This window comes from Nerophis lumbriciformis, linkage group LG03, assembly GCF_033978685.3.
Source record: "Nerophis lumbriciformis linkage group LG03, RoL_Nlum_v2.1, whole genome shotgun sequence".
Taxonomy (NCBI): Eukaryota; Metazoa; Chordata; class Actinopteri; order Syngnathiformes; family Syngnathidae; genus Nerophis; species Nerophis lumbriciformis.
This window is the reverse complement of record NC_084550.2, coordinates 9,443,164-9,466,056: the sequence shown is the minus strand read 5'-3', so window position 1 is coordinate 9,466,056 and position 22,893 is coordinate 9,443,164. Positions and strand designations below refer to the sequence as shown.

Sequence of the window (22,893 nt, the reverse complement as noted above, 5' to 3'; positions counted from 1 at the left end):
TTTGTTTTTGTTGTTAGCGTTATTTCTAGAAATAAAAAATGAAAAAACGTCAATCATATTCTCCAATTAAAAAAAGGCACAATTTTGTGATATTTTTATAAACATATTTTTAACTCTACACTCAGGTTTATATTTCAAGTTTAAGAAAATGTATGTTTTTTTGTTTTTTTTAAACCCTCTTTTGTTGTTAGCGTTATTTCTACAAAAAAAAAAACGTCAATCATATTCTCAGAAAAAAAAAAAATTTGTGATGTTTTTTTAATATATTTTGATATATTTTTTAACTTTACACTCAGGTTTATATTTCTAATTTAAGAAAATGTATGGTTTTTTTTAAACCCTCTTTTGTTGTTAGCGTTATTTCTACAAAAAAAAAACGTCAATCATATTCTCAGAAAAAAAAAATTTGTGATGTTTTTTTAATATATTTTGATATATTTTTAACTTTACACTCAGGTATATATTTCTAATTTAAGAAAATGTATGGTTTTTTTTTAAACCCTCTTTTGTTGTTAGCGTTATTTCTACAAATTAAAAAACAAAACAAAAAAACGTCAATCATATTCTCCAATTTAAAAAAACACAATTTTGTGATATTTTTTATAAATATATTTTCATATATTTTTAACTCTGCACTCAGGTTTATATTTCAAATTTAAGAACATTTATGTTTTTTTTAAACCCTCTTTTGTTGTTAGCATTATTTCTACAAAAAAATAAAATATAAAAAAATAAACTCATAAATCATATTCTCCAATTTAAAAAGGCACAATTTTGTGATATTTTTATAAATATATTTTTAACTCTACAGTCAGATTTATTTTTATAATTTAAGAAAATGTATGTTGTTGTTTTTTAAACCCTCTTTTGTTGTTAGCGTTATTTCTACAAATTAAAACACAAAACAAAAAAACGTCAATCATATTCTTCAATTTAAAAAAACACAGTTTTGTGATGTTTAATATATTTTTAACTCTACACTCAGGTTTATATTTCTAACTTAAGAAAATGTATGTTTTTTGTTTTTTTAAACCCTCTTTTGTTGTTAGTGTTATTTCTACAAATTAAAAAACAAAACAAAAAAACGTCAATCATATTCTCCAATTAAAAAAACACAATTTTGTGATGTTTAATATATTTTAAAATATTTTTAACTCTACACTCAGTTTTATATTTCTAATTTAAGAAAATATATGGGTTTCTTTTAAACCCTCTTTTGTTGTTAGTGTTATTTGTACAAATTAAAAAACAAAACAAAAAAACGTCAATCATATTCTCCAAATAAAAAAACACAATTTTGTGATGTTTAATATATTTTTAGATATATTTAACTCTACACTCAGATTTATTTTTCTAATTTAAGAAAATGTATGTTGGTTTTTTTAAACCCTCTTTTGTTGTTAGCGTTATTTCTACAAAAAAAAAAAAAAACGTCAGTCATATTCTCAGAAAAAACAACATTTTGTGATGTTTCTTTTTAATATATTTTGATATATTTTTAACTCTACACTCAGGTATATATTTCTAATTTAAGAAAATGTATGGTTTTTTTTAAACCCTCTTTTGTTGTTAGCGTTATTTCTACAAATTAAAAAACAAAACAAAAAAAACGTCAATCATATTCTCCAATTTAAAAAAACACAATTTTGTAATATTTTTTATAAATATATTTTCATATATTTTTAACTCTGCACTCAGGTTTATATTTCAAATTTAAGAACATTTATGTTTTTTTTTAAAACCTCTTTTATTGTTAGCATTATTTCTACAAAAAAATAAAATGTAAAAAAATAAACGTCAATCATATTCTCCAATTTAAAAAGGCACAATTTTGTGATATTTTTATAAATATATTTTTAACTCTACAGTCAGATTTATTTTTCTAATTTAAGAAAATGTATGTTGTTTTTTAAATCCTCTTTTGTTGTTAGCGTTATTTCTACAAATTAAAACACAAAACAAAAAAACGTCAATCATATTCTTCAATTTAAAAAAACACAGTTTTGTGATGTTTAATATATTTTTAACTCTACACTCAGGTTTATATTTCTAATTTAAGAAAATGTATGTTTTGTTTTTTTTAAACCCTCTTTTGTTGTTAGCGTTATTTCTACAAAAAAAACAACCCAAAAAACGTCAATCACATTCTCCAATTTAAAGAGGCACAATTTTGTGATATTTTTATAAATATATTTTTAACTCTACAGTCAGATTTATTTTTCTAATTTAAGAAAATGTATGTTGTTTTTTAAATCCTCTTTTGTTGTTAGCGTTATTTCTACAAATTAAAACACAAAACAAAAAAACGTCAATCATATTCTTCAATTTAAAAAAACACAGTTTTGTGATGTTTAATATATTTTTATATATTTTTAACTCTACACTCAGGTTTATATTTCTAATTTAAGAAAATGTATGTTTTGTTTTTTTTAAACCCTCTTTTGTTGTTAGCGTTATTTCTACAAAAAAAAACAACCAAAAAACGTCAATCACATTCTCCAATTTAAAGAGGCACAATTTTGTGATATTTTTATAAATATATTTTTAACTCTACACTCAGATTTATATTTAAAATTTAAGAAAATGTATGGTTTTTTTAAACCCTCTTTTGTTGTTAGTGTTATTTCTACAAATTAAAAAAAAATAAGAAAATAAACGTCAATCATATACTCCAATCTAAAAAAAACCCCACAATTTTGTAATGTTTAATATATTTTTATATATTTTTAACTCTACACTCAGATTTATTTTTCAAATTTAAGAAAATGTATGTTTTCTTTTCAAACCCTCTTTTGTTGTTAGCGTTATTTCTACAAATTAAAAAAAAACAAAAAAACGTCAATCATATTTTCCAATTTAAAAAATCACAATTTTGTGATGTTTAATATATTTTTATATATTTTTAACTCTACACTCAGGTTTAATTTTTAATTGAAGAAAATGTATGTTGTTGCTTTTTGTTAGCGTTATTTCTACAAAAAAACAAAAAAAGTCAATCATATTCTCCAATTTAAAAAGGCACAATTTTGTGATATTTTTATAAATATATTTTTAACTCTACAGTCAGATTTATTTTTCTAATTTAAGAAAATGTATGTTGTTTTTTAAATCCTCTTTTGTTGTTAGCGTTATTTCTACAAATTAAAACACAAAACAAAAAAACGTCAATCATATTCTTCAATTTAAAAAAACACAGTTTTGTGATGTTTAATATATTTTTAACTCTACACTCAGGTTTATATTTCTAATTTAAGAAAATGTATGTTTTGTTTTTTTTAAACCCTCTTTTGTTGTTAGCGTTATTTCTACAAAAAAAACAACCCAAAAAACGTCAATCACATTCTCCAATTTAAAGAGGCACAATTTTGTGATATTTTTATAAATATATTTTTAACTCTACAGTCAGATTTATTTTTCTAATTTAAGAAAATGTATGTTGTTTTTTAAATCCTCTTTTGTTGTTAGCGTTATTTCTACAAATTAAAACACAAAACAAAAAAACGTCAATCATATTCTTCAATTTAAAAAAACACAGTTTTGTGATGTTTAATATATTTTTATATATTTTTAACTCTACACTCAGGTTTATATTTCTAATTTAAGAAAATGTATGTTTTGTTTTTTTTAAACCCTCTTTTGTTGTTAGCGTTATTTCTACAAAAAAAACCAACCAAAAAACGTCAATCACATTCTCCAATTTAAAGAGGCACAATTTTGTGATATTTTTATAAATATATTTTTAACTCTACACTCAGATTTATATTTAAAATTTAAGAAAATGTATGGTTTTTTTAAACCCTCTTTTGTTGTTAGTGTTATTTCTACAAATTAAAAAAAAATAAGAAAATAAACGTCAATCATATACTCCAATCTAAAAAAAACCCCACAATTTTGTAATGTTTAATATATTTTTATATATTTTTAACTCTACACTCAGATTTATTTTTCAAATTTAAGAAAATGTATGTTTTCTTTTCAAACCCTCTTTTGTTGTTAGCGTTATTTCTACAAATTAAAAAAAAAAAAAAAAAACGTCAATCATATTTTCCAATTTAAAAAATCACAATTTTGTGATGTTTAATATATTTTTATATATTTTTAACTCTACACTCAGGTTTAATTTTTAATTGAAGAAAATGTATGTTGTTGCTTTTTGTTAGCGTTATTTCTACAAAAAAACAAAAAAAGTCAATCATATTCTCCAATTTAAAAAGGCACAATTTTGTGATATTTTTATAAATATATTTTTAACTCTGCACCCAGATTTATTTTTCTAATTTAAGAAAATGTATGTTTTTTTTAAACCCTCTTTTGTTGTTAGCGTTATTTCTACAAATTAAAAAACAAACACAAAATCTAAAAAAACAAAATTTTGTGATGTTTAATATATTTTTTATATATTTTTAACTCTACACTCAGGTTTATTTTTCTAATTTAAGATAATGTTTTTTGTTTTTTTTAAACCCTCTTTTGTTGTTAGCGTTATTTCTACAAATTTAAAACAAAAACAAAAGTCAATCATATTCTCCAATTTAAAAAGGCACAATTTCATGATATTTTTATAAATATATTTTTAACTCTACACTCAGATTTATATTTCTAATTTAAGAAAATGTATGTTTTTTTAAAACCCTCTTTTGTTGCTAGCATTATTTCTACAAATTAAAAAACAAAAACAAAAAACATCAATCATATCCTCCAATTTAAAAAAGCACAATTTTGTGATGTTTAATATATATTTTTATATATATTTTAACGCTCCCCTCAGGTTTATATTTCTAATTTAAGAAAATGTATGTTTTTTTTTTTAAATCCTCTTTTGTTGTCAGCGTTATTTCTACAAATCAAAAAACAAAACAAAAAAACATCAATCATATTCTCCAATTTAAAAAAAACACAATTTGGTGATGTTTAATATATTTTAAACTCTTCTTTTTTTTCTCTTTTTTTTTTTTTTTTTTTTCTCTTCTCCACACAGGAACAGTGTGGTTTTCGTCCTGGTCGTGGAACTGTGGACCAGCTCTATACTCTCGGCAGGGTCCTTGAGGGTGCATGGGAGTTTGCCCAACCAGTCTACATGTGCTTTGTGGACTTGGAGAAGGCATTAGACCGTGTCCCTCGGGAAGTCCTGTGGGGAGTGCTCAGAGAGTATGGGGTTTCGGACTGTCTGATTGTGGCGGTCCGCTCCCTGTATAATCAGTGTCAGAGCTTGGTCCGCATTGCCGGCAGTAAGTCGGACACGTTTCCAGTGAGGGTTGGACTCCGCCAAGGCTGCCCTTTGTCACCGATTCTGTTCATAACTTTTATGGACAGAATTTCTAGGCGCAGTCAAGGCGTTGAGGGGATCTGGTTTGGTGGCTGCAGGATTAGGTCTCTGCTTTTTGCAGATGATTTGGTCCTGATGGCTTCATCTGGCCAGGATCTTCAGCTCTCACTGGATCGGTTCGCAGCTGAGTGTGAAGCGACTGGGATGAGAATCAGCACCTCCAAGTCCGAGTCCATGGCTCTCGCCCGGAAAAGGGTGGAGTGCCATCTCCGGGTTGGGGAGGAGATCTTGCCCCAAGTGGAGGAGTTCAAGTACCTCGGAGTCTTGTTCACGAGTGAGGGAAGAGTGGATCGTGAGATCGACAGGCGGATCGGTGCGGCGTCTTCAGTAATGCGGACGCTGTATCGATCCGTTGTGGTGAAGAAAGAGCTGAGCCGGAAGGCAAAGCTCTCAATTTACCGGTCGATCTACGTTCCCATCCTCACCTATGGTCATCAGCTTTGGGTTATGACCGAAAGGACAAGATCACGGGTACAAGCGGCCGAAATGAGTTTCCTCCGCCGGGTGGCGGGGCTCTCCCTTAGAGATAGGGTGAGAAGCTCTGTCATCCGGGGGGAGCTTAAAGTAAAGCCGCTGCTCCTCCACATCGAGAGGAGCCAGATGAGGTGGTTCGGGCATCTGGTCAGGATGCCACCCGAGCGCCTCCCTAAGGAGGTGTTTAGGGCATGTCCGACCGGTAGGAGGCCACGGGGAAGACCCAGGACACGTTGGGAAGACTATGTTTCCCGGCTGGCCTGGGAACGCCTCGGGATCCCCCGGGAGGAGCTGGACGAAGTGGCTGGGGAGAGGGAAGTCTGGGCTTCCCTGCTTAGGCTGCTGCCCCCGCGACCCGACCTCGGATAAGCGGAAGAAGATGGATGGATGGATGGATGGATGGATATTTTTAACTCTACACTCAGGTTTATATTTCTAATTTAAGATTATTATTTTTTTAATTTTAAACCCCCTTTTGTTGTTAGCGTTATTTCTACAAATAAAAAAAAAAAAAAAAAAAACGTCAATCATATTCTCCAATTTTGTGATGTTTAATATATTTTTAACTCTACACTCAGGTTTATTTTTCTAATCTAAGAAAATGTACGTGCTTTTTTTTTTTTTTAAACCCTCATACATCCAAATCAATCAATCAATCAATCAATGTTTATTTATATAGCCCTAAATCACAAGTGTCTCAAAGGGCTGCACAAGCCACAACGACATCCTCGGTACGGAGCCCATTTGTTATGAAAATGTTTTTATTTTTTATGTATTGAAATTTGTTCCTATTTATTGTTTCTGAAAAACAGAATTCTTTAAAACAAGAGAAAAATAAACCAAATTATTTATTTTCGATAAAACTCATTATTATCACACACACAATAGAAATGAAATAAAGTGCAAAATTCCTCCCTTTTTATTTTAAATATTTTATAAAAAGAAAAAACAGGTATAAAAAAAAACTTAGGGATTTTTCTTCTTCCAAATAGCCCCCCTCTCAAAAAAAACATTTAGCAGATACATGTTTTATTGGAAAGTATCATGCTGCATTGCCAAAAACAGGGAAGTAGAAAAAAACTCAGACTTAAGGTTTTGTATATTTTCATTTGAAATGACATCTTTCCAATGTTCACTTTATTGTTGTGGAGGAGATCCTTTTGTTCCAACTTCAATGGAAGTAACTTTTACGGCGAATGACCGGAACATTTCTGATTTCCCAGTTTTCCTGAATGCACCAGCTTGATACAACTTACCCTTGTGAGATGGTGCAGGTGTTCCTAATGAAGTGGACGTGTTCCCTTACCTTGAGAGGCGTCACAGTCGCAGCACTGCCAGGCCACGGGCTTGTCAGCGGGCAGCGTGTCGTCTCGGCAGCAGCTCAGGCAGCGTCCGTCATCGGCCAGCATCTGAGAGGCGGGGCAATCGGTGCAGTTCCACACACCTGGGCCACGGCAGCCGAGGCAGGACGGGTCGCAGGGTTCGCAGTCGGGCTTGTCGCTTTCAGACGCCGACTTCTGGAGAAGAAGAAGAAGAAGATCCTGACCTGTCTAGTATGTGAAGATGAAGGTGACGTTAATGAAGATGAAGACCTGGTAGCCTTCATAGTAGCCAATCAGACACTGGGATTCACAGATGCTTGAACCTATCAACCTGTAGCCATGGTAACAGGACTGGCAGGATAGAGCGCCATCACCTGGACATAAAAAGAGATTAGGAAGTAAGTCTGTCATTGTATTCATTTTATATTCTGTTTATCTTTTGTCATTCATGACATGTTCAAACAAAAGTACACTTTTTAAAATTTTAACACAATTATTTATAATTATTGTTTCCATTGTCATTTTTTAGTATTAGAAGTTTTTTATATTTTACTGCATTTAATGTCATTTTTAGTATACTTTATTTATTTTATGATTTTTACGGCATGTAATGCCATTTTTAGTGGTTTAATTTAAATTTTACGTTTCACTGCACTTAATTTAAATATACATTATATTTTAAATTTTTTATGACATTTTCCCTTTATTTTTATTGTTTTTCATTTAGTTTTTATGCAATTTTGTCCAATTTTAATGACATTTAATAGACTTAACTGCAATCAATCGAATGTTTAGCATTTTGAAATTACATTTTTGTGACAGTTTAATTATATATTTTATGATCAATTATATTCTATTTAAAACCATAGTTTTGTTAATTTTTGACACAATTATTTATAATTATTGTTTCCATTGTCATTTTTAGTATTATAATTTTTTTACATTTTACTGTATTTAATGTCATATTAGTATTTTTTTTTCTTATATGATTTTTAAGGCATGTAATGCCATTTTTAGTGGTTTAATTTAAATTTTACGTTTCACTGCACTTAATTTAAATATACATTATATTTAAAAAAACGTATGACATTTTCCCTTTATTTTTTATTGTATTTCATTTAGCTTTTATGCAATTTTGTCAAATTATAACATCAATTAAACTGTCATAAAAATGTAATTTCAAAATGCTAAACATTCGATCGATTGCAGTTAAAAGTCAATTAAATGTCATTAAAATGTGACAAAATTGCATAAAAAACTAAATGAAAAACAATAAAAAATAAGGGAAAATGTCATTAATTTTTTTCAAATATAATGTATATTTAAATTAATTGCAGTGAAACGTAAAATTTAAATTAAACCAATAAAAATGGCATTACATGCCGTAAAAATCATATAAGAAATAAAGTGACATTTAATGGACTTTTAACTGCAATCGATCGAATGTTTAGCATTTTGAAATTACATTTTTATGACAGTTAAATTGACGTTATAATGGATTTGATCAATCTTTTATGAATTATATATTTTATGATCAATTATATTCTATTTAAAACCATAGTTCTGTTAATTTTTTATTTATGAATACATTTAATTTTTTTTCGGAGTAAATATTTAATTTTTGTCACATTTTATTTGAGTTTTATTGCATTTAATTACATTTTGTATTATATTTTATTCCAATTTCCTAGTAAATTCAATTTGACTTGTTACTGCATTTAATGTCATTTTTAGTATACTTTATTTCTTATATGATTTTTACGGCATGTACTGACATTTTTAGTGGTTTAATTTAAATTTTACGTGTCACTGCACTTAATTTAAATATACATTATATTTAAAAAAAATTATGACATTTTCCCTTTATTTTTCATTGTTTTTCATTTAGTTTTTTATGCAATTTTGTCAAGTTATAACATCAATTTAACTGTCATAACAATGTAATTTCAAAATGCTAAACATTCGATCGATTGCAGTTAAAAGTAAATTAAATGTCATTAAAATGTGACAAAATTGCATAAAAAACTAAATGAAAAACAATAAAAAATAAAAAGGAAAATGTCATACATTTTTTTAAATGTAATGTATATTTAAATCAAGTGCAGTGAATTGTAAAATTTAAATTAAACCACTAAAAATGGCATAACATGCCGTAAAAAATCATTATAGAAATAAAGTGACATTTAATTGACTTTTAACTGCAATCGATTGAATGTTTAGCATTTTGAAATTACATTTTTATGACAGTTTAATTGACGTTATAATGGATTTGATAAATATTTTATGAATTATGTATATCATGATAAATTATATTCTATTTAAAACCATAGTTTTGTTAGTTTTTTATTTTCGAATATATTGCATTTTTTTCGTACTAAATATTTAATTTTTGTGACATTTTATTTCAGTTTTATTGCATTTAATTACATTTTGTATTATATTTTATTCCAATTTCCTACTAAATTGAATTTGACTTGTTACTGCATTTAATGTCATTTTTAGTATACTTTATTTCTTATATGATTTTTACGCCATGCAAAGCCATTTTTAGTGGTTTAATTAAAATTTTACGTTTCACTGCACTTAATTTAAATATACATTATATTAAACTTTTTTTATGACGTTTTCCCTTTATTTTTTATTGTATTTCATTTAGTTTTTATGCAATTTTATCTAATTTTAATGACATTTAATTGACTTTTAACTGCAATCGCTCGAATGTTTAGCATTTTGAAATGACATTTTTATGACAGTTTAATTGACGTTATAATGGATTTGATAAATCTTTATTAAATATATTTTATGATCAATTATATTCTATTTAAAACCATAGTTTTGTTAGTTTTTTATTTTCGAATATATTGAATTTTTTTCGTAGTAAATATTTAATTTTTGTGACATTTTATTTGACTTTTATTGCATTTAATTAAAATTTTTATTATATTTTATTCAAATTTTTTTACTAAATTCAATTTGACTTTTTACTGCATTTCACTGCATTGTAGTACTTTAGATTTGTTTTTTTACATTTTAATTGACTTATTATATTTGTATAATATTTTTAAAATGATCCTCATATTTCTTAATTGAATATTGTAGTTTATTATATTTAATTGTTCCTTTTTTGCTAAGCAAGAGGGTACAATTCTATATCTATCCATCTATTTAAATGTATTTACAGTATGCCCTATGGCTACAGTAGCACAATATGATGTACTGTGGATAGGACAAGATCATTTAATTGAGACAAATCAATAAGATTCATCTCATGTCATAAGGACTGTTGATTAGTCAAGGTTATTAACTCCCCACTGCAGCATCATTGAGGTTGGAAACTCCAGCAAAAAAAAAAAAAAATTGCAGGAATTCCCAAAAAGTCATAATCATGAGATGAAATATTTTTAAAGAAGAAGAAGAGCAAACAACCTGTGCAGGTCTTGCAGGTGGGGTGACACTTGAGGCAGGTGTTGGACCAGCTGTGTGGGTAGTATCCTGGGGGGCAGGTCTTCAGGCAACGACCGCTTTGCTTCATGTAGACGAAGCCGTCCCGGCAGGTCAGGCAGTCTCTGTCGGCGGGACCTCGACACTGTCTGCATGCGGGGTCGCAGCGCTCGCACGCCATGATGCTCGTGTTGCCAAAATGACTGCAAAGGAAACGTTACACTATGGCATCACGTTTGTGTAACTGCGTATGTCAATCAATCACTCAATCAAAGATTACTTATATAGCCCTAAAGCACGAGTGCCTCAAAGGGCTGCACAAGCCACAACGTCTGTGACATTGTGTTGTCTCAAGAAGCTTGCAGGGCATACTTGATCAACAGCCATACAGGTCACACTGAGGGTGGCCGTATAAACAACTTTAACACTGTTACAAACATGCGCCACACCGTGAACCCACACCAAACAAGAATGACAAACACATTTCGGGAGAACATCCGCACCGTAACACAACATAAACACAACAGAACAAATACCCAGAACCCCTTGCAAACTAACTCTTCCGGGACGCTACAATATACACCCCCCCCACTACCCCCACACACACCCCCACCATCTCCCGAATTCGGAGGTGTCAAGGTTGGCAAGTATGCTCTAGTATACTCTGGACTGAAACTGTGTGCCTTCATTGTTTTTGTAGCTGTTTTGAGGCATGTTTTGTCAAGACTTGGACTTTGGCTTGGTTTGTTCTCCCGAGGTGCAAGTGAATTGGACTGGTCATGACGTGAAGGTAAATACATATTTAATAATAACACTCAAAGGAACAAAAGGCGCGCTCAAGGCGGATGTACAAACTTGACTAACGAAAACAAAAGACTTGCACGGGGGCAAAAAACTATGAACAACAAAAAACACTAACTGTGGCTTAATAAACAAAAACTTACTTGGCAAGGACATGAAGTGCGCAGAGGTGGACAGAGTGTGACATGGGTATGAATACGGGGATGTCGTCAGGACGAACAACAGAAAATGAAAAGCTTAAATAACACAGACATGATTAACGAAAAACAGGTGTGTGACTCAAAACGTGAAACAGGTGCGTGACGTGACAGGTGAAAACTAATGGTTGCTATGGTGACAAACAAGAGTGCACAATGAGTCCAAACGTGGAACAGGTGAAACTAATGGGTAATCATGCAAACAAGACAAGGGAGTGAAAAGCCAGAAACTAAACAAAACATGACTTAAAACAAAACATGATTACACAGACATGACATGTTTCAAAAAAATATAAAATAATGCACTTTGTGAAAGTCAATGTATAGTACTTCCCATAGTTGTAGTGGGTGTCAGGATTATTTCAATGAGAGCATGTCCCAAATTCCAAGCTGCTGTTTTGAGGCATGTTAAAAAAAATAATGCACTTTCTGACTTCAATAATAAATATGGCAGTGCCATGTTGGCACTTTTTTTTCCATAACTTGAGTTGATTTATTTTGGAAAAACCTTGTTACATTGTTTAATGCATCCAGCGGGGCATCATAACAAAATTAGGCATAATAATGTGTTCATTCCACGACTGTATATATCGGTATCGGTTGATATCGGAATCGGTAATTAAGAGTTGGACGATATTGGATATCTGCAAAAAAAGCCATTATCAGACATCTCTATTTCTTAGCTGTGGTCCGTATGGGCCGCAGCGGTACTAATTTGTAATACACTTTTCCAACACACAGTTTTGTGATGTTTAATATATTTTAATATATTTTTAACTCTACACTCAGGTTTATATTTCAAGTTTAAGAAAATGTATGTTTTTTTTTTTTTAAACCCTCTTTTGTTGTTAGCGTTATTTCTACAAAAAAAAACGTCAATCATATTCTCAGAAAAAACAACATTTTGTGATGTTTTTTTTAATATATTTTGATATATTTTTAACTCTACACTCAGGTATATATTTCTAATTTAAGAAAATGTATGGTTTTTTTTAAACCCTCTTTTGTTGTTAGCGTTATTTCTACAAATTAAAAAACAAAACAAAAAACCTCAATCATATTCTCCAATTTAAAAAAACACAATTTTGTAATATTTTTTATAAATATATTTTCATATATTTTTAACTCTGCACTCAGGTTTATATTTCAAATTTAAGAACATATATGTTTTTTTTAAACCCTCTTTTGTTGTTAGCATTATTTCTACAAAAAAATAAAATGTAAAAAAATAAACTCATAAATCATATTCTCCAATTTAAAAAGGCACAATTTTGTGATATTTTTATAAATATATTTTTAACTCTACAGTCAGATTTATTTTTCTAATTTAAGAAAATATATGTTGTTATTTTTTAAACCCTCTTTTGTTGTTAGCGTTATTTCTACAAATTAAAACACAAAACAAAAAAACGTCAATCATATTCTTCAATTTAAAAAAACACAGTTTTGTGATGTTTAATATATTTTTATATATTTTTAACTCTACACTCAGGTTTATATTTCTAATTTAAGAAAATATATGTTGTTTTTTTTAAACCCTCTTTTGTTGTTAGCGTTATTTCTACAAAAAAAAACGTCAATCATATTCTCAGAAAAAACAAAATTTGGTGATGTTTTTTTTAATATATTTTGATATATTTTTAACTCTACACTCAGGTTTATATTTCAAATTTAAGAAAATGTATGTTTTTTTTTTAAACCCTCTTTTGTTGTTAGCGTTATTTCTAAAAAAAATAAAAAAAATAAAATTAAAACAAAATTAAAACACAAAACAAAAAAACGTCAATCATATTCTTCAATTTAAAAAAACACAGTTTTGTGATGTTTAATATATTTTTAACTCTACACTCAGGTTTATATTTCTAACTTAAGAAAATGTATGTTTTGTTTTTTTTAAACCCTCTTTTGTTGTTAGCGTTATTTCTACAAATTAAAAAACAAAACAAAAAAATGTCAATCATATTCTCCAATTAAAATAACACAATTTTGTGATGTTTAATATATTTTTAAATATTTTTAACTCTACACTCAGGCTTATATTTCTAATTTAAGAAAATATATGTTTATACACTTTTCCAACACTTGTGGCAGTAATGACAATATCAAACACGCAGATGAAGTCTGGAGCTAAAGTCACAAAGAAGTTTCTTAAGCGCAAAAAGTATGACTAAAGTGTTGAAGCTTTGCTTTTATTTGCACTTATTGACAGTTTAGTTAAGAAAAATGTTATTATTTTAGTTTATTTATTTATTTTAGCAAAACAATGGTTTGTCAAGAGAGATGTCCGATAATGGCTTTTTTGCCGATATCCTATATTCCGATATTGTCCAACTCTTAATTACCGATTCTGATATCAACCGATACCGATATATACAGTGGTGGAATGAACACATTATTATGCCTAATTTTGTTGTGATGCCCCGCTGGATGCATTAAACAATGTAACTTTACCATGATTTGATTAATGTGGACCCCGACTTAAACAAGTTGAAAAACGTATTGGGGTGTTACCATTTAGTGGTCAATTGTACGGAATATGTACTGTACTGTGCAATCTACTAATACAAGTCTCAATCAATCAATCAAAAACAAGGTTTTCCAAAATAAATCAACTCCAGTTATGGAAAAAAGTGGCACTGCCATATTTATTATTGAAGTCACAAAGTGCTTTTTTTTTTTTTTTTAACATGCCTCAAAACAGCAGCTTGGAATTTGGGACATGCTCTCCCTGGGATAATCCTGATACCCACTACAACTATGGGAAATACTATATTTTGACTTTCACAAAGTGCATTATTTTTTTTAAACATGCCTCAAAACAACAGCTACAAAAACAATGAAGGCACACAGCTTCAGTCCAGAGTATACTAGAGCATACTTGCCGACCTTGAGACCTCCGAATTCGGGTGATTGGGGGCGGGGGTGGTTTGGTGGTAGCAGGGGGGTGTATATTGTAGCGTCCTGTTAGAGTTAGTGCTGCAAGGGCTTCTGGGTATTTGTCCTGTTGTGTTTATGTTGTGCTACGGTGCGAATGTTCTCCCGAAATGTGTTTGTCATTCTTGTTTGGTGTGGGTTCACAGTGTGGCGCATATTTGCAACAGTGTTAAAGCTGTTTGTACGGCCACCCTCAGTGTGACCTGTATGGCTTTTGACCAAGTATGCATAGCATTCACTTGTGTGTGTGAAAAGCCGTAGATATTATGTGACTGGGCCGGCACGCAAAGGCAGTGCCTTTAAGGTTTATTGGCGCTCTGTACTTCTCCCTACGTCTGTGTACCGTTTTAAAAAGTCATACATTTTACTTTTTGAAACCGATACCGATAATTTCCGATATTACATTTTAAAGCATTTATCGGCCGATAATATGGGCAGTCCGATATTATCGGACATCTCTATATAAAAGTATAACTCCCACATCTTTATCTGACTGGAGAGTTTTCAGAGCTTTATTTTAAGATGTGTAGCAAAGCCTGTATTTTTGATAATTATTATAATTTTATTGTTTTTTATAAAGCTCTGTGCTCCATCAGGTGGTGCATCTAGGTAGGGGCAGGTCATGTGGTCGGTGTGTCCGCTCTCTCCTCTTACCTCTCAGAGCAAGTTTGCACACAGCTGCTTCCCTGCCGGAAGTAGTCCGGTCTACAGGCGGCACACTGCACGCTGTGGCGGCCCACACACGAAGCGCAGCTCCAGTGGCAGCGCTCGCACACACCCTCGTCCTTGTCGTCGCCATAGTAACCCACAGGACACTGCACCGTGCACGTGGAATCTGACACGGACACAAGTCAATACATTGATGGCAGCACGTCCACACGATGCACTCACTCATCAGGAAGTGCGGGGGGTTGCAGCTGAGGCAAGCGTCCAGGCCCGGACCCGAGCAGCGATGGCAGGACTGGTGGCACGGCTGGCACTGCCCGCTGGAGTCCATGTAGGTGCGCAGTGAGCACTGGCTGTACCACACGCAGTGACCGTTCCCGTCCTTACGGTGGTTGGACTGGCAGCTCAGGCACGACGACGGCTCGTTGCCCGAACACGTCAGACAGGACTGGTCGCAATCTGGATCAGGCAGAACACAATAATATGGATATTAAATATATTTTTTAAACGCCTTTTTTTTCAAGGTACCTGGATGAAAGTCAACATGATGTGTATAAATGTGTATTCATTTGAATTGTTCTAATGTAATAATAATAATAATTAAAGCTGCAAGCAGCAATGGACGGGACCGACTTTGAGGGCTCATAAAATCCAAACCGGAGCAGTAATTAAAACTCTTTCATCAACTTTTAATCAGAAGGGTTCAATCTCTCTCCTGTGCTAATTTGAAGCCGACACGACAGGCAGTTACAGGCAGTTTTGTCTGTTTTCTTCCTAGGGAGCGCTAGAGCGCAATTTTGAGTTTTGGGGTTTGGTTTTGTGATTAGATCGCAATTTTCGCCAGTCCTGATGTGTGTGTCCAATTTGGTGAGTTTTGAAGCATGTTAAGGGGGTCAAATTAGAGCTCAAAGAGGCAGCGGTATAATAATAAAACGCTAGAAATTCAATAGGGTCCTCTGTCCCAAAGGGACTCGGCCCCTAATTAAAGCTGCAAGCAGCGATGGACGGGACCGACTTTGAGGGCTCATAAAATCCAAACCGGAGCAGTAATTAAAACTCTTTCATCAACTTTTAATCAGAAGGGTTCAATCTCTCTCCTGTGCTAATTTGAAGCCGACACGACAAACGCGCTCAGAGGAGATAATGTTTGAAAAAAGGTGTGACTGTTTTTACACAACTTTTGTTTTGAACGGGGAATTGCAAACTTCCTGTTGATTTTTGCTGGGGGTTGTCAGTGTATGAAATATAGGTCTAAGTGAGACCTACATAGAGGTTTTTGTTTCATGTCTCTACGACATTCCTACTGGGAGTTACAGGCAGTTTTGTCTGTTTTCTTCCTAGGGAGCGCTAGAGCGCAATTTTGAGTTTTGGGGTTTGGTTTTTTGATTAGATCGCAATTTTCGCCAGTCCTGATGTGTGTGTCCAATTTGGTGAGTTTTGAAGCATGTTAAGGGGGTCAAATTAGAGCTCAAAGAGGCGGCGGTATAATAATAAAACGCTAGAAATTCAATAGGGTCCTCTGTCCCAAAGGGACTCGGCCCCTAATTAAAGCTGCAAGCAGCGATGGACGGGACCGACTTTGAGGGCTCATAAAATCCAAACCGGAGCAGTAATTAAAACTCTTTCATCAACTTTTAATCAGAAGGGTTCAATCTCTCTCCTGTGCTAATTTGAAGCCGACACGACAAACGCGCTCAGAGGAAATAAATGTTTGAAAAAAGGTGACTGTTTTTACACAACTTTTGTTTTGAAGGGGGAACTGCAAACTTCCTGTTGATTTTTGCTGGGGGTTGTCAGTGTATGAAATATAGGTCTAAGTAAGACCTACATAGAGGTTTTTGTTCCATGTCTCTACGACATTCCTACTGGGAGTTACAGGCAATTTTGTCTGTTTTCTTCCTAGGGAGCGCTAGAGCGCAATTTTGAGTTTTGGGGTTTGGTTTTTTGATTAGATCGCAATTTTCGCCAGTCCTGATGTGTGTGTCCAATTTGGTGAGTTTTGAAGCATGTTAAGAGGGTCAAATTAGAGCTCAAAGAGGCGGCGGTATAATAATAAAACGCTAGAAATTCAATAGGGTCCTCTGTCCCAAAGGGACTCGGCCCCTAATTAAAGCTGCAAGCAGCGATGGACGAGACCGACTTAGAGGGCTCATAAAATCCAAACCGGAGCAGTAATTAAAACTCTTTCATCAACTTTTAATCAGAAGGGTTCAATCTCTCTCCTGTGCTAATTTGAAGCCGACTCGACAAACGCGCTCAGAGGAAATAAATGTTTGAAAAAAGGTGACTGTTTTTACACAACTTTTGTTTTGAAGGGGGAATTGCAAACTTCCTGTTGATTTTTGCTGGGGGTTGTCAGTGTATGAAATATAGGTCTAAGTGAGACCTACATAGAGGTTTTTGTTTCATGTCTCTACGACGTTCCTACTGGGAGTTACAGGCAGTTTTGTCTTTGTTTTCTTCCTAGGGAGCGCTAGAGCGCAATTTTGAGTTTTGGGGTTTGGTTTTTTGATTAGATCGCAATTTTCGCCAGTCCTGATGTGTGTGTCCAATTTGGTGAGTTTTGAAGCATGTTAAGGGGGTCAAATTAGAGCTCAAAGAGGCGGCGGTATAATAATAAAACGCTAGAAATTCAATAGTGTCCTCTGTCCCAAAGGGACTCGGCCCCTAATTATATTTTACCGTATGTATTATAATCATCCATGTATCTATTATGTGTTTTACATTACTTAAGATCTAGTGTTGTCTTTGTAGTTAACATTTTTCAATAATTTGAATTCATATTTTAGATTGTATGATTGTTTGTGTGTTTTTAATTAAAGTTAAAAGTTAAAGTACTGTCAGAAAAATTGTGTGTAAATTATCAAAAAACTTTTCGTTCCCTGAGTTTCCAGTGAACAGACGAGAGGCTGTATTTGTTGCACCAAGCCAAAGGCTTGGAAAATTCAGCTGTGTACGATGGGAGGAGACGGGAGGGGTTATTTATTGTGATCCGAGACCTGCCCAAGCTCGATCCAGGACCAGTCCAAGCCCGAGGCATCTTTTTCTTTTGTGTTAATGTGACTGAAAACAATGGCTGTTTAAATACCCCCCATTCCTTTAGAAACAGCTGTTGTTATGTAAACAGGGAATATCCAAATAAAAGAGGAGACGTGAACCTTTTTCCGTTAGAGCGTGGGTGACACTGTAAGAGGTTACAGGTCGACACGTTTCTCCTCAAATTGAGCTAATTGAATCCTGTCTCTGTTTAATTCCTTGCTTCTTGTCTGTTTTAATAAATATCAAGAGCGTGGGTGACACTGTAAGAGGTTACAGGTCGACACGTTTCTCCTCAAATTGAGCAAATTGAATCCTGTCTCTGTTTAATTCCTTGCTTCTTGTCTGTTTTAATAAATATCATTGATGATTAAACCTGACAAGTACCAATGATTGTCACACACACACACACAATAGGTGTGGTGAAATTTGTCCTCTGCATTTGACCCATCACCATTGATCAACCCCTGAGAGGTGAGGGGAGCAGTGAGCAGCAGCGGTGGCCGCGCACGGGAATCATTTTTTGGTGATTTAACCCCCAATTCCAACCCTTGATGCTGAGTGCCAAGCAGGGAGGTAATGAGTCCCATTTGTATAGTCTTTGGTATGACTCGGCCGGGGTTTGAATTCACAACCTACCGATCTCAGGCCGGACACTCCAACCAATAGGCCACTGAGTAGGTTTTAATTGCATTATTTGTATGACATTTTAATAAAAATGTTGATATTAGTCGCCGACGGCCGCTATACAGACTTTATTAAATAATCTGGGATGGAAAATGAGTGGCTGCTGGCGGCATTGTGGTTGCTGCTGTATGGATAGTTTATAGCCTACTTTTTTCCTGCAAGGGACATTATTAGTGGCCGCTAACACAGGTTTAATAAAAAAGTTATGTTTTGTTCCATTTTAATTTTTTTTTATTTTTTTTAAAGTTAATTAATCCATTAAAAACTTAAACAAACTTCAAATAAAACCAATAAATATTTTATTACACTTTATTTGGGTTTTTAATATATTTTATTTGTATTTTATTTATTGGTCTTTGAATGAAACTAAACTTTTAAGTAACTTATTTATATATACTTCATTTATTTTATTTAATCTGTAATATAATGTTAAAAACATATATATGTTTTGTTCCATTTTGAGTTTTTATTTTTGTTTTTAAAGTTAATCAACCCATTAAAAACTCAAACAAACTTAAACTAAAACCAATAAATATTTTATTACACTTTATTTGTGTTTTTAATATATTTTATTTGTATTTTATTTATTCGTCTCTGAATGAAACTAAACTTTGAAGTAACTTATTTATATATACTTCATTTATTTAATTTAATCTGTAATATAATGTGAAAAAAAGATATGTTTTGTTCCATTTTGAGTTTTTATTTTTGTTTTTAAAGTTAATTAGTCCATTAAAAACTCAAACAAACTTCAACTAAAACCAATAAATATTTTATTACACTTTATTTGTGTTTTTAATATATTTTATTTGTATTTTATTTATTGGTCTTTGAATGAAACTAAACTTTTAAGTAACTTATTTATATATACTTCATTTATTTTATTTAATCTGTAATATGTTTAAAAAAAAAGATATGTTTTGTTCCATTTTGAGTTTTTATTTTTGTTTTTAAAGTTAATCCATTAAAAACTCAAGCAAACTTAAACTAAAACCAATAAATATTTTATTACAATTTGTTTGTGTTTTTAATACATTTTATTAGTGTTTTATTTATTAGTCTTTGAATTAAGCTAAACTTTTAAGTAACTTATTTATATATACTTAATTTATTTTATTTAATCTGTAATATGTTTAAAAAAAGATATATTTTGTTCCATTTTGAGTTTTTATTTTTGTTTTTAAAGTTATTTAATCCATTAAAAACTCTAGCAAACTTCAACTAAAACCAATAAATATTTTATTACACTTTATTTGTGCTTTTAATATATTTTATTAGTGTTTTATTTATTAGTCTTTGAATGAAACTAAACTTTTAAGTAATTTATTTATATATACTTCATTTATTCTATTTAATCTGTAATATGTTTTTAAAAAAAGGATATATTTTGTTCCATTTTGAGTTTTCATTTTTGTTTTTAAAGTTAATTAATCCATTAAAAACCCAAACAAACTTCAACTAAAACCAATAAATATTTTATTACACTTTATTTGTGTTTTTAATATATTTTATTAGTGTTTTATTTATTAGTCTTTGAATGAAACTAAACTTTTAAGTAACTTATTTATATATACTTCATTTATTACATTTAATCTGTAATATGTTTAAAAAAAGATATATTTTGTTCCATTTTGAGTTTTTATTTTTGTTTTTAAAGTTGATTAATCCATTAAAAACTCAAACAAACTTAAACTAAAACCAATAAATATTTTATTACACTTTATTTGTGTTTTTAATATATTTTATTTGTATTTTATTTATTTGTCTCTGAATGAAACTAAACTTTTAAGTAACTTATTTTTACATACTTCATTTATTTCATTAAATCTGTAATATAATGTTAAAAAAAAACGTTTTGTTCCATTTTGAGTTTTTATTTTTGTTTTTAAAGTTAATTAATCCATTAAAAACTCAAACAAACTTCAACTAAAACCAATACATATTTCATTACACTTTATTTGTGTTTTTAATATATTTTATTTGTATTTTACTTATTAGTCTTGGAATTAAACTAAACTTTTAAGTAATTTATTTATATATACTTCATTTATTTAATTTAATCTGTTATATAATGTTAAAAAAAAGATATGTTTTGTTCCATTTTGAGTTCTTATTTTTGTTTTTAAAGTTAATCCATTAAAAACTCAAACAAACTTCAACTAAAACCAATAAATATTTTATTACACTTTATTTGTGTTTTTAATATATTTTATTTGTATTTTATTTATTCGTCTTTGAATGAAACTAAACTTTTAAGTAACTTATTTATATATACTTAATTTATTTTATTTAATCTGTAATATGTTTAAAAAAAGATATATTTTGTTCCATTTTGAGTTTTTATTTTTGTTTTTAAAGTTAATTAGTCCATTAAAAACTCAAACAAACTTCAACTAAAACCAATAAATATTTTATTACACTTTATTTGTGTTTTTAATATATTTTATTTGTATTTTATTTATTGGTCTTTGAATGAAACTAAACTTTTAAGTAACTTATTTATATATACTTCATTTATTTTATTTAATCTGTAATATGTTTAAAAAAAAAGATATGTTTTGTTCCATTTTGAGTTTTTATTTTTGTTTTTAAAGTTAATCCATTAAAAACTCAAGCAAACTTAAACTAAAACCAATAAATATTTTATTACAATTTGTTTGTGTTTTTAATACATTTTATTAGTGTTTTATTTATTAGTCTTTGAATTAAGCTAAACTTTTAAGTAACTTATTTATATATACTTAATTTATTTTATTTAATCTGTAATATGTTTAAAAAAAGATATATTTTGTTCCATTTTGAGTTTTCATTTTTGTTTTTAAAGTTAATTAATCCATTAAAAACCCAAACAAACTTCAACTAAAACCAATAAATATTTTATTACACTTTATTTGTGTTTTTAATATATTTTATTAGTGTTTTATTTATTAGTCTTTGAATGAAACTAAACTTTTAAGTAACTTATTTATATATACTTCATTTATTACATTTAATCTGTAATATGTTTAAAAAAAGATATATTTTGTTCCATTTTGAGTTTTTATTTTTGTTTTTAAAGTTGATTAATCCATTAAAAACTCAAACAAACTTAAACTAAAACCAATAAATATTTTATTACACTTTATTTGTGTTTTTAATATATTTTATTTGTATTTTATTTATTTGTCTCTGAATGAAACTAAACTTTTAAGTAACTTATTTTTACATACTTCATTTATTTCATTAAATCTGTAATATAATGTTAAAAAAAAACGTTTTGTTCCATTTTGAGTTTTTATTTTTGTTTTTAAAGTTAATTAATCCATTAAAAACTCAAACAAACTTCAACTAAAACCAATACATATTTCATTACACTTTATTTGTGTTTTTAATATATTTTATTTGTATTTTACTTATTAGTCTTGGAATTAAACTAAACTTTTAAGTAATTTATTTATATATACTTCATTTATTTAATTTAATCTGTTATATAATGTTAAAAAAAAGATATGTTTTGTTCCATTTTGAGTTCTTATTTTTGTTTTTAAAGTTAATCCATTAAAAACTCAAACAAACTTCAACTAAAACCAATAAATATTTTATTACACTTTATTTGTGTTTTTAATATATTTTATTTGTATTTTATTTATTCGTCTTTGAATGAAACTAAACTTTTAAGTAACTTATTTATATATACTTAATTTATTTTATTTAATCTCTAATATGTTTAAAAAAAGATATATTTTGTTCCATTTTGAGTTTTTATTTTTGTTTTTAAAGTTATTTAATCCATTAAAAACTCTAGCAAACTTCAACTAAAACCAATAAATATTTTATTACACTTTATTTGTGCTTTTAATATATTTTATTAGTGTTTTATTTATTAGTCTTTGAATGAAACTAAACTTTTAAGTAACGTATTTATATATACTTCATTTATTTTATGTAATCTGTAATATGTTAAAAAAAAAGATATATTTTGTTCCATTTTGAGTTTTTATTTTTGTTTTTAAAGTTAATTAATCCATTA

General features: G+C 29.9%; 1 protein-coding gene across 2 annotated transcripts in view; it reads right to left on the bottom strand.

Annotated features, from left to right (window-relative positions):
• The window catches only part of pcsk5b (proprotein convertase subtilisin/kexin type 5b), a 353,408-nt gene that overhangs the window by 986 nt on the left and 329,529 nt on the right, over positions 1-22,893 (bottom strand). The window contains exons 32-36 of one of the 2 annotated variants that reach the window (XM_061933203.1): positions 15,387-15,620; positions 15,150-15,330; positions 10,549-10,766; positions 7,393-7,496; positions 7,107-7,317 (exon numbers count right to left, since the gene is read on the bottom strand). In XM_061933203.1, coding sequence (XP_061789187.1) covers positions 7,107-7,317; positions 7,393-7,496; positions 10,549-10,766; positions 15,150-15,330; positions 15,387-15,620 — 948 coding nt within the window. The remainder of the gene's footprint in view (positions 1-7,106; positions 7,318-7,392; positions 7,497-10,548; positions 10,767-15,149; positions 15,331-15,386; positions 15,621-22,893) is intronic. The other variant, XM_061933210.1, reaches the window with a different exon arrangement.